This window comes from Pleurodeles waltl, chromosome 5, assembly GCF_031143425.1.
Source record: "Pleurodeles waltl isolate 20211129_DDA chromosome 5, aPleWal1.hap1.20221129, whole genome shotgun sequence".
In the NCBI taxonomy this organism is placed as follows: Eukaryota; Metazoa; Chordata; class Amphibia; order Caudata; family Salamandridae; genus Pleurodeles; species Pleurodeles waltl.
The window spans coordinates 1041307440-1041320626 of NC_090444.1; the positions used below are offsets into that span (position 1 = coordinate 1041307440).

Here is a 13187-nt window from a genome sequence, read left to right on the forward strand (position 1 = left end):
AAAAGGAGAGAACCCTGGCTTGATTTATATGGCACCGCAGAAAACACACAAGGTTTACATTTTTTAACATTGGATTATCCACTGCAGTCTACTATTGGAGAATCTGTCCATCTGCTTTGGGGACTGGGACTACTTTACGCCTATCAACCCTCATTGTCCTGCCCAGAGTGGCTGTAGATACACATACTGTTCATACTCATGCCATCTACTGTAGGGCCCTGATGTGTGCAAGATGTTATTCTTTAAATAAGCATTTCGAATCAAAAGGTACTGTGCCTCCTCCTCTATGTGATAATGCCCATGAACACCATTGTTAGATTGTTTTCTTTCTGCTGTCAGCTTTCTTACCTGTGCTGTGGGTCGACATTCTTGCAGTACTCTTTTTGATTCACATGGTTCCTTCCCTCCGTTGGTATTGTACTTTGATCATGTGTAAGGAAATGCCTCCTTGGCATGGTTACCCCCTGACTTTTTGCCTTTGCTGATGCCAAGTTATGATTTGAAAGTGTGCTGGGACCTGCTAACCAGGACCCAGCAACAGTGTTCTTTCCCAAAACTGTACCTTTGTCTCCACAATTGGCACAACCCTGGCACCCAGGTAAGTCCCTTGTAACTGGTACCCCTGGTACCAAGGGCCCTGATGCCAGGGAAGGTCTCTAAGGGCTGCAGCATGTCTTATGCCACCCTGGGGACCCCTCACTCAGCACATACACACTGCTTACCAGCTTGTGTGTGCTGGTGGGGAGAAAATCACTAAGTTGACATGGCACTCCCCTCAGAGTGCCATGCCACCCTCACACTGCCTATGGCATAGATACGTCACTCCCTCTAGCAGGCCTTACAGCCCTAGGGCAGGGTGCACTATACCACAGGTGAGGGCATAGGTGCATGAGCACTATGCCCCTACAGTGTCTGAGCAAAACCTTAGACATTGTAAGTGCAGGGTAGCCATAAGAGTATATGGTCTGGGAGTCTGTCAAACACGTACTCCACAGCACCATAATGGCTATACTGAAAACTGTGAAGTTTGGTATCAAACTTCTCAGCACAATAAATGCACACTGATTCCAGTGTGCACTTTATTGTAAAAACACACCCAGAGGGCATCTTAGAGATGCCCCCTGAAAACATACCCGACTCTAGTGTGGGCTGACTAGTTTGTGCCAGCCTGTCACACACCAGACATGTTGCTGGCCACATGGGGAGAGTGCCTTTGTCACTCTGTGGCCAGGAACAAAGCATGTACTGAGTGGAGGTGCTTCTGACCTCCCCCTGCAGGAACTGTAACACCTGGCGGTGAGCCTCAAAGTCTCACCCCCTTTGTTACAGCGCCACAGGGCATCCCAGCTAGTGGAGATGCCCGCCCCTCTGGCCACTGCCCCCACTTTTGGCGGCAAGGCTGGAGGAGATAATGAGAAAAACAAGGAGGAGTCACTCCCCAGTCAGGACAGCCCCTAAGGTGTCCTGAGCTGAGGTGACACTTACTTTTAGAAATCCTCCATCTTGCATATGGAGGATTCCCCCAATAGGCTTAGGGATGTGCCCTCCTCCCCACAGGGAGGAGGCACAAAGAGGGTGTAGCCACCCTCAGGGCCAGTAGCTATTGGCTACTGCCCTCCCAGACCTAAAAACACCCCTAAATTGAGTATTTAGGGGCTCCCAGAACCGAGGAGGATAGATTCCTGCAACCTAAAGAAGAAGAAGGACTGCTGACCTGAAGCCCTGCAGTAAAGACTGAGACGACAACTGACTTGGCCCCAGCCCCACCTGCCTGTCTCCCTACTTCAAAGAAAACTGCAACAGCGATGCATCCAACAGGGTCCAGCGACCTCTGAAGCCTCAGAGGACTACCCTGCATCTAAAGGACCAAGAAGCTCCCGAGAACAGCGGCCCTGTTCAAGAAACTGCAACTCTTTGCAACAAAGAAGCAACTTTTAAAGATCACACGTTTCCAGCCGGAAGCGTGAGACTTTCCACTCTGCACCCGACACCCCCGGCTCGACCTGCGGAAAACTAACTTTACAGGGAGGACTCCCCGGCGACTGCGAGCCCGTGAGTAGCCAGAGTTGACAGCGACGCCTCCAGAGGAAATCCAGAGGCTCCCCCTGACCACGACTGCCTGCTTCAAGGAACCCGACGCCTGGAAACCACACTACACCCGCAGCCCCCAGGACCTGAAGTAACCGAACTCCAGTGCAGGAGTGACCCCCAGGCGACCCTCTGCCTAGCCCAGGTGGTGGCTACTCCGAGGAGCCCCCCCTGTGCCTGCCTGCATCGTTGAAGAGACCCCCGGGTCGCCCCATTGATTTCTATTGAAAACCCTACGCCTGTTTGCACTCTGCACCCAGCCGCCCCTGTGCCGCTGAGGGTGTACTTTCTGTGCCTGCTTGTGTCCCCCCCGGTGCGCTACAAAACCCCCCTCGTCTGCCCTCCGAAGTCGTGGGTACTTACCTGCTGGCAGACTGGAACCTGGGCACCCCTATTTCCATTGAAGCCTATTTGTTTTGGGCACCACTTTGACCTCTGCACCTGACCGGCCCTGAGCTGCTGATGTGGTAACTTTGGGGTTGCCTTGAACCCCCAACGGTGGGCTACCTTGGACCCAACTTTGAACCCTGTAAGTGTTTTACTTACCTGTGAACTTAACATTTACTTATCTCGCCCAGGAACTGTTGATTTTTGCAATGTCCACTTTTAAAATAGCTTATTGCCATTTTTGTCAAAACTGTACATGCTATTGTGATAATTCAAAGTTCCTAGAATACCTGAGTGAAATACCTTTCATTTAAAGTATTGTTTGTAAATCTTGAACCTGTGGTTCTTAAAATAAACTAAGAAAATATATTTTTCTATATAAAAACCTATTGGCCTGGAATTGTCTTTGAGTGTGTGTTCCTCATTTATTGCATGTGTGTGTACAACAAATGCTTAACACTACCCTCTGATAAGCCAACTGCTCGACCACACAACCACAAAATAGAGCATTAGAATGATCTCTTTTTGCCACTATCTTACCTCTAAGGGGAACCCTTGGACTATGTGCACACTATTTCTTACTTTGAAATAGTATATACAGAGCCAACTTCCTACATCATGTCTTCCTTACTTTCCGTCTCAGGCCAATGTTTTATTACTTTGCTCAGGCTGAGCCTTGCCCTACAGAGCCTCCTCCCATTTCTCCATCGTGTATCTACCATATCATGACGGTGATGTAACAGACTACATTCCTGTATTGTTCTTGCAGCCATGCAAAATATGTTCACTGATCTCGATAAGGTCTGCAATCTGTGCCTGTCACCGGAACACAACGAGCCCACCTGCAACACTTGCTGCTCCTTCCTTTCCAAGAAGATTCTTCGCAGTCTTGGCACTCGTCAACTCGCGATGTCGCGTAGGGGCACTAAAGACACCCTAGACCTCTTTGGTCCCGAGGCTGTGGATGAAGAGGCTTTCTCCCCTGAAAAAATGTCTTGTTTCGATTCGGGAATTGAGGATCTTCCAGCAGTCCATGAGTACAGCACCCCCTCTCCCTCAATCCCACCCTCAACCTTAGCAGCCTTCAGCTAAAGGGCAGGCTGCCACTTTGGAGCACCAGAGATAGGCTTTCAGACCATCACTGCCTTTGGGCCATGGTCTGCACTGCAAACTACTTCGGATGCTCCGCCCAGCCTGGCATCGAAGAAGCCTTCGAGATCAGCTGCTTCGGCACCGGCTACCCTGACACAGGCACCAACCACATCCTTGGCACTAACCACATCCACCTCAGCGCCAAAACCGAAGCTGGCCTCGGAACCTTAGCCTTGGGTATTGATCAGCAAGCCTGACACTGGCACAATCTAGCTGATTCTCTATAAGCTGCAGGAGGAGCTTGACTCAAGGCAGAAACATCTGGTTATTCACCCCCACATGGGCCGCATCCTTGCTTGCCCTTTGGGCACTGCTGCTCCACCCTCCAAATGTCAGCTGACCTTCAAGGTGGCCTTGGACGTTCCAATTCCAGCAAAACTGCAAGAAGGCCGATAAAGCTGTCAGTTCCTTACCGCATGCGCTATCACTTCATTCAGACATGTCAGTGAGCTTCAGGCATTAATCTGGAAAAACCTTTATTTCAAGTAATTAGGGATAGGGTTTCATAGGCTAACAATGGGGCTACCCGCATAAACTGTTTAAGTGGTAGATTCTGATTAGACAGGGGTAAACAGGTCATATTTAGTATGGCCAGAATGGTAATACAAAATCCTGCTGACTGGTGAGGTTGGATTTAATATTAATATTTTAGAAATGCTACTTTTAGAAAGTGAGCATTTCTCTCCTCTTAAATCCTTCTGTGCCTTACAGCCTGTCTCCAATCCATGTCTGGGCTGGTTGACAGCTTCCTTGTGCATTTCACCCAGACAACGACAAACACAGGATGCTCAGTCACACCTGCACACATTTGCATACTGAATGAGTCTTCCTCGACTGGAAGGGTGGAGGGCCTGACACATTTCAAAGGACAGAGGCCTGCCCTCACACACAGGACTGCCAAACCCCCTAATGGGACCCTGGCAGACAGGGTTGTACTGAAAGGGGACCTTGTGCACTTCAAAACCACTCTTTGAAGTCTCCCCCACTTCAAAGGCACTTTTGGGTATATAATCTGGGTCCCTAACCCTACCAAATCAGATACTTCTTGGGACAGACACTCTGCACCATAACATGCAACTTACCAAGAGAAGCTGCCTGGCTGCTCAGAGGACTCACCTGGACTGCTTTGCTGTAAAGGACTGCCGCCTTTCTGTTTCCCTGCTGCCTTGCAGTCCTCTGGCTCTGCTAAGAAGTGCTCTCCAAGCACTTGGATTGAGCTTGCCTCCTGTTTCCTGAAGTCTCATGGCCAAAAAGACTTAATCTCTGCAAAGAAACTCCTTGTGTAACGAAAAACAATGCACAGCCTGCCGGAATCGACGCACAGCCTGTCCAGCGGTGAGAAAGTCACTGCATCGCCGAATCGGAATGCCGCAGCCCAGCTCCCTGAGTGGAGATCGACGCAGTACCAACACTGCGACCGGAACTTCGATGCACAGCCCACCGGATCGACCCGTCGCAGAGCCGGAATGATGCAAGGGGAACTGACGCAGCGCCAGCTGAGTAGAAGAAATTCCGCCTCACCACCCACCGGATTGACGCAACAGCTGTGACTAAGTCCTGCACGCTCAGTATTTCCACGCATCATCCCTGGGCATCAAAAGACCCCGCATCGCAAAGCGGATTCAAGCATGTGCGCCGGAATTTGATGCAAAGCCCTTGCCGCGTGGAAAGGAATTGACGCATCGACGCACACCTACCTTTTTCCACACATCTCCTCCGCTGCGGTCTTTGTGCGTTTAATTTGGACTCAAACCAGGTACTTTGTGCTTGCAAGAGACATTTGATACTTTTAAAACTAGAAACTCTTCTTATCATTACAAAAGTGATATTTCAACTTGTACTCATCAAATCTTGATCGTTTTGACCATAATTTAATTGGCTAAATATCCTATATTTTTCTAAACCTGTGTGGTGTCTTTTTGTGGTGTTGTCACTGTGTTATTGCATGATTTATTGCACAAATACTTTACACATTGCCTTCTAAGTCTACCAGAGGGTGGGCACAGGATAATTTAGATTATGTGTGACTTACCCTGACTAGGATTGTGGTCCCTACTTGGACAAGGGTGTATACCTCTGCCAAATAGAGACCCCATTTCTAACAGTAATCATCTGTTCAAAGAATGCACACTATACCCATACGCAGGGACTCAGTTATCAACCCTATAGATTTTATTTGTAATGTTCATTTCGTCTCTGCTTTCTTTTTTGCTTTGACGTTTCACATGGAAATAAATGCTATTTTTCAATATTGTATTCTATAAACTGCATCTTTTCCCATGACTTCTATTCTGAGAGATTCGCATCCGCTCTGCAACTGCGCCACACACAAAGGCACCCACGCACGCACAAAATCCCATTCTTTTTTTTATGGCAAATGTCTAAGAAGCTTGCTTAAAAACTTTGACCAGTGCACTTGAAAACATGTTTATAATGTATTACGCGCCGCGTTCTAAAGCGTGAATAACGCATTCGACTGCCACAACCTCTTGTGAAAGTATGTGCTCGCAATTCTGTTTTCATCAGAATATACTTGCCTTAATTTGGTTCCACGATTCGCTGTTTTCATTGTTTGATGCTTATAAATTGTACGTTGGATAAAACAAGCCACTTGGGGGCACCAAAGGGCTGTGTTTTGTGTAAATAACTCCCAAGGTGGCATTTCCTTATATCTGTTTATTGGTTCACAGACTCAAGACAAAACTACTGGTGGCGTTAATCCAGAACCATGTCCAATCTGTGCGCGGGAGTTGGGAAAGCAGGTACGAATCCATGGAAGGGGTTTACTTGTTGAGAATTTCGTTCATGAATATAATGGTTTGTGCATTTAGGGCTCAATTTAAAATTGGACATGTGGGCTTATTTATTGTGCCTTAGTCCAAGTACATTTCAGTAATCACGCTGTATATTGTGTCCTTACTCTGATTGGGTAATATCACTTGTAAGTAGCGGGAGTCAAATTTTGCGCCTCCCCCCCCCCCCCCCCCCACCCACTCCCCTCAGGTGCTTGTGTTCTGGGTGTTCGCTTTCTTTCACTACTCGCACTCTTAAAATGTTGCTGTGAGGCGCGTGGTCTAAGGACATAATTCAAAGAGTTGTGTGACAAGGTGGACCGTGGAACACAAAATTGCGCACGAGTACACTGGTCCTGCTTGTAAAGGGACTCCTACCCTGAGTGGTCTGGTTCAGGAGGGCACATAGTGAAAAGATTTCTAAGAGCTGCTTGGTTTAGTAAATAAGTCCATTTGTCATCTGCCAGTACAGCTTGTGTCTCAGTGACTGTGGGAGCTGCACAGGAAGGAATCGTGTCTGTTCATCTCTATGAAAGAAAAGGGATGTGCTCTTTTATGGGGAAATGATGATACGGCACAAACAGTGGAGCATCGTCTTGTGCTATTTAGAGGGGCCGTATATTTTTTTCATACTGTCAACAGTGACACAATCGATTATCTTCAGTGGCTTCTCTCGAAGTGAATTGTAGTGGGTGTACACGTTGGGCCACAGACAAATCAAGGTGGGTCCACCTTCAAAGGGTAGATAGATAGATAGATAGATAGATAGATAGATAGATAGATAGATAGATAGATAGATAGATAGATAGATAGATACAAAAGTTTAAATCTGATTTTGTCTGTGTGCAGCTCACAGCAAAAATGCACTGTGCCATCTTCTCAGATCATAAGAGTATCAGTACCCTCCTTTGTTTCAGTAGTCCTCATGTCCTCCATCTCTCATCTCCATCTGTTATTATTAATATGTCCATGACATGTTTACCTACATGCTGGAGGAACTGTTTGGGTCTAACTATCTTTGTACACAAGTCTAATAAGTCAAGTTTTGCCACACTGTTGTCATGGCATGAACATTCTCTTCAGGAGACTGAACGAATTGTAAAATGTACACTTCTAATAAGTAGGAAGGTAGTGAACTCTGACAAGTGTGGGACGTATCTGCTGCCAAGTTGAATTCAGGGTGGTCATCAAGACATATTGGCAAGTTACGCGTTACAACTTCCTTTGTGTAGCTCATATTTTGTGGTCTCTCGAGCAAGCCTTTTCTGTATTGTATCATTCTCACTGTTTGGCGTTAATATTAGACATTAATAAACCAGATACCGACGGAGCTCCTCCGCGCAGCTCTGCCTTGGAAGGATTTGAACAGCCTAGCTCCTTCGTCTAGCGTGGGAGCCATACTTCAAGGGTTTTACCCGTTTTTATTCTGTTTATAGTTTGTGTTTCGCACATTTGTTTGTCTGTTTTAGTTACCAGTACTGTTCTTTTACAGTGGAGCCTGTGGTAGAGATTGGGGCTGCTGGTCCCTAGCGAAGATTAAATTGCCTCTTCTGCTTTGGTTTCGGATGCCCTCAGACACCTCCCCACATGATGGCGGGCTATTTAGATTACACCAGAGCGAGCCCGCGCAGCTCTTCCTTGGTAGGGTTTTAACAGCCCACATTTTATGGGCGAGCACAAAGTGCTCCGTCCATTCTGTTATCTCTTTGGGCTTGAAACCACGTCCATGCCACGTTAGTCACTTACATTGGTTCGTGGGCTTGCCTTTTAAAATCCGCTTGTTTTCATTTGTGAAAGGCATGCATGCGTCATGCCTTTTCCGGTGTCTAGCCCACCTACACAACACCGGTAAAGTACCAAAATCATACGAGGCTCGATGTTTTCAGCCTGGAGTCCGGACTACTTTATCTGTTTATTTTCCATGCAGCGCGATTGCGCTGCATTTTACATAGCGAGATGCGCTGCGTTTTTTTTTGTTGCTTTACAACGCTAATAGCTCTACCTCGAACAAATGCGAGACCCGTTGCATTGAAAATGCTTGTTATTTCCTTGTAGACACATTGGTGTCTTTTTCTCAGGAAGTACCTGGTTCCTGCATGGGCGACATATTTCAAGGGTTTTACCCCTAATCTGTTTGTGTTTCGGCCTTTATGTTAATCTGTTTCTAGTCACCAGGATTTTTAATTATCAGGAGAACCTTTGGTGAGGATTGGGGAGTTGCTGGACCCTAGTTTAATTTGCCTCACCTGTTTTTGGTTCGGGCGCGCTGAGGCGCGTTTAGATCAACCTCACACTTCCCTGGATGGCGGGCTATTTAGATCACAACAGAGCGTGTCTGTGCAGTGGGCATTCCGATGGTGTGCCAAAGGCAAGCCCGTCTTAGCCCATCCGCGACCTGACTGCGCAAGCACCAGAACCCCTGGCTGTTTCATCTCACAAGAACACTGAAGATTGTGCTGCTGAACCCCGTGGTTCACTGATAAATTAAGAACTCATAAACAACTTTGTAGACAACCAGCGACCTCTACAAACCCCTAGAGGACTGCCTGCCCAGCAGAGACCCAAGAACTCCAGAGAACAGTGGCCCTGTCCACAAGAAACCTTCTAAAAGGACTCCAGAACCTCCCTGGATCTGTGAGTCCTGCCCACTCTGCACCCGACGCCCATGGCCAAAATTCAGGTGGCCCATCAGTCCAAAGAAGATCCCCAGGTGATTCTGACCTTGAGTCCACCATGGTTTGACCCCTCCTGGCCAACACAATGACATGTGCATCCTCAATCTGGAGGACACACCTGAACCCGATCGGATCCAACGAATATTCCCGACGCCCAAAGGTACCCCTGCACCTGCAGCCCCCTCGCCTTTGAGAATCCAACCGACAGTCCAGCAACGTCCAGCGCGTGCCTCTCCTACTTGTCCAGCCTTTGGTTTTCCGCAACCGATTCCCTGGACCCAGCTTGTAGCATCTTTGTGACCCCTGGGGTTCCCCCATTAAAAAAGCAGTGGGCACCCAACGCTGTGTTTTCATCTTGCACTCTGCTGCCCCTGTGCCGCTGAGGGTGTGTGTTTAGTGCTGACCTGTCGCCTCCTGGTGCTCATCTAAACCCCCCAGGTCTGTGCCCTGAAGTTGTGGGTACTTACCTGCAACCTGTTCCTTTCCGAGTGCCCCCAGTGCTCATAGGATTCCATTGAAAACCCAACACCAACTTTGACCTCTGCACCCGGCTGGCCCTGTGTTGCTGGTCGTCCTGTGTTGCTGGTGGTGCGCTTTTGGGGTCAACTTTAACCTTGACTTGTGGACATCCTAACCCCTGAAGACTGACATCGTAAGTAGAGTGCTTCCCTGTGAACTGTGTTAAGATTTTTCCTCCCCTAGGACTGCATTGATTTCTATGAGAAATTGCACTCGCAAAAGAGGGCCCTTCAGTGGTGTCTTCGCAGACAGTGGTTCCAATGAAGAGGAGCTCTGTCGGATATCACTCTGACCTCTGCGGACACTGCACCACTCCTGACCAGGTAGTCAGTGGAGGAGAACTTATTAAGAGAGATATTCTTCCCATCCATACCTGCCATAGCCACAGTAGTTACAGTAGTTAGGAACTCCTCCATGGTTCAGTGGGGAGCACACCCCATGGAGCTGGAGATCGGTGGCCTTTGGTCTCCATAGGATAAAGTTCTTCTTATCAACCTGCTTGAATTGAGGTGATTCACCTGGCGTTCAAAGCCTTCCTCCTCTTCCTTTGTGGTTAGCCCATCCAGATCTTGAACGGCAACATGACTGTGATGTGGTACATCAACAAACAGGCATGAATGGGGTCTCTCTATCTTTATCGGAAAGTGATAAAGGCTCTGGGCCTATGTGCACTTGGTGATGCCACTGGCCAGCTTGTAATAGGGCCCTTAGTATGCAGACCGATGATAAATTTACTACCTCATAGAGGGACATTTTTTCCAAACCCTGAGACCCCACCCTAGCCCAATGGCAGGGCAGAAGTGAAATTGAATAGCAAAGTAGAGGCAATACAGAAACACAAAAGAAAGGTGTGTCTCCATAGCAGCAGTTGGGGCAAGCAAGGCCCTGCCATTCCTACCTGTGTGCTCCAGTGCCGCTGACACAGTGATAGCTATGCCATAGCTTGTGCCCGGTGGCCTTTTTTTTTTACAGTTAAATCATGTTCATATAATGGCCTTGCATAGGCTGACCTGCAGATATTCTCACTTTTCCTTAATTCTGATGTTCAAATTGGAATCCTAACCCCCGTGAAAACACAGATATGGGGCATTTACTTACCTTGTTCTGCACTATATGAAGTCTCCCAGTTTTTAACAAAGTACATACACAATCCAGGCAATGCCTAGAACCATCAACTAGTCACACCGTCCAAACACGTTAGATGAGAGCTCTGAAATTTGATCTGTGAGTGTGAGATTGCAGTAGTTCTCACAGCATGTCGCTGTTCGTGGATTGACAGGTACATAAATCTACACTTACCTCATATCTTTGATGAAAACCCTTAGCTTTTAAGCCAGCAACATTATTCATGCTTGTGCTTGTAGTTTCAATTTTCTCATTATGTTGACAAATAAGCCAATGCTTAATTTCACCCTCACGAGATGGGGCCAGTTAACAACTATGCTAGAGCTTGATAGGGTTGCTTCTCTTGTGACTAGGCTTCCTGATGTGTTTCTCAAGAAGTTGAGCCTTATTCTTTGGAATAGAACTGAATATTCTGCCTCATATGGTGGCTCGAGCTAGATCAGTTCTTCCTGATGCCTGCTGGGGATATGTCTTGATTGACTCCCTAGAGCCAATGAGAGAGATCCAGTGACCCCTCTTTCAACAAACCTCATCCCCAGGTACTCAAAGCATTTATATTTTTGCGTCCCTTCTTCGCCCATGCGCAGCAAGAAATTCTGTCGCGCACACAGTCTGAGAAGAATGATAGGTTCTCTAACACGGTTGAACTTTCTAATCTGTGAGAGGGGATGGTATTCATATTTGTCTATAGTTAAAGAAGATGATCCTGGATGGCCAGCTATTTATGAAGCACCCATTAGTGTCTTGTAACCTGCTGTTGGCAGCTCACATTGGCTCAGCCAGGAGCATTGTTATTCCTGACATATGGTGTGCTTTTATGTGGGTCTGCTGTCTTAATTCCAAAAAAGGACGGCACTGGTTCCTCACAAGTCTCATTGAAGGTAGCAGGAAGTTTTTGCATTGAAAAAGCTGTACTCTTACATCACCTGGACTTACAAAGCATTTTTGTCAAGCTACTTGACAGAAATGGACCTGAGTAATCGAAAGGTACTCCTCATGCAGAAACTTTTTTTTTTTTTTTTTCTGGTTGACTTTAGTCTAGTGCTGTGTGTGACATTGTCGTTATCACCATGTTCATAGTAGTATGCACAGGTGTGAGAAGCTGGGTTGTTGGTTGACTGGGGTGTGAGCCCTGGTCAAGCAACAGCCACAATCCCTTGCGGTGTGAGCCACAAGAAGTGACTAATTTAACCTGTGCTGAACCCTAGGTAGTTTGGCACAAAAAGCAGCCGGGCTAAACTTAGAGGCAATGTGTAAAGTATTTATGCAGGACACAAACAGCAATGCAGTGAAAACACAACACAATAAAAATTCCAAACCAATTGAGAAATCTAGAGAAATGTTAATAAGTTATTTTACACCAAAACCAACAAAATCCAATTAGTAGAACCGAAGTCATGCTTGTTTAAAGTTTAAAGTTCAAGGGTGCCAGATGGCAGGAGCCTTTTATGTCCCTGTGGCTGTGAAACGGAGAGAGACCAGCAAAACTAGCCTTTAGAGACACTTCTGAAATCCTGTGTGCAGGTGAAGATGGTTCCTGAAGGGTTCTTTGAAGTTCCAGGTGTTTCTTGCCTCCTCTGCCTGGCTCCTAACTGGCTGCATTGACAATACAGGGTCGTTAGGTCTATTGTGTGGTGGTAGAGCCCACCCTGTTCAGGTGCAAGTGGGGCTGTGCTTAGCTCGACCCCTATCAAGTCTGTTGAAGTATTATTATCATAAACTGTGGCTCATTATGCTGCCTAGTTTGCCTTGTCTTGCTGCATAATTTGGTCACCCGCTCTTGCATAATTTGGTCCTCCCCTCTCTCATAATTCCAACAGCCCTGCTAATAAGTACCCTCCAAAACTGTCCATGATGCCACTATGGGACTTACATTTTGAACTGACATTTCTCATGTGTATGCCCTTTGAGCAAATGCATAGATGCTTTCTGAGATCCTTGGCACACAAACCAGTCTTCATCATCATTGCCTCAGTGCACTGTGAGTGAATTGTAGGTGCCAACACCTTCTTCCTTGGCAAATTGGTGAAGAGGACTTAGGTGGCCTTCGTACCCAAAGTTCCAACTTTGTTTCACTTTAGCCAATCAGTCACTCTGTCTCCACTTCAATGGCTTATCCTGAAGAGAGCTTTGACCTTTTACATTGGTGGGCCAAAAGGCCATTGTGATGCTGATATGGTCTCCTCAGGGTTTGTTCCGGGCAAAGAAAGGGAAAGCAGTGCAAAAAGGAGCCCAAAACAGGAGCTACGCACTGGCCAAGAAGCAGCCCTCAGAAGGTCCGGGGGATCATTCCAACCAAGCTAACTACAATAGCATTAGTTGCCAGTATGGGCATTTGCCAAGGTGCAGTATTGGCATAGGCGCACACGTTCAAGAAACAGTACTGCCTTGACAGTTATATTTAATGTGGGGGCCACTTCATATGTTCAGTCCTGTAGGACTTTCTGGT

The 13187-nt window shown here is 47.1% G+C and overlaps 1 protein-coding gene across 3 annotated transcripts in view; it reads left to right on the top strand.

The window, feature by feature from the left end:
• The window catches only part of SHPRH (SNF2 histone linker PHD RING helicase), a 746219-nt gene that overhangs the window by 504611 nt on the left and 228421 nt on the right, over positions 1-13187 (top strand). For all 3 annotated transcript variants that reach the window (XM_069235239.1, XM_069235238.1, XM_069235240.1), the window contains exon 24: positions 6318-6389. In XM_069235239.1, the coding sequence (XP_069091340.1) occupies positions 6318-6389 (72 nt within the window). The remainder of the gene's footprint in view (positions 1-6317; positions 6390-13187) is intronic.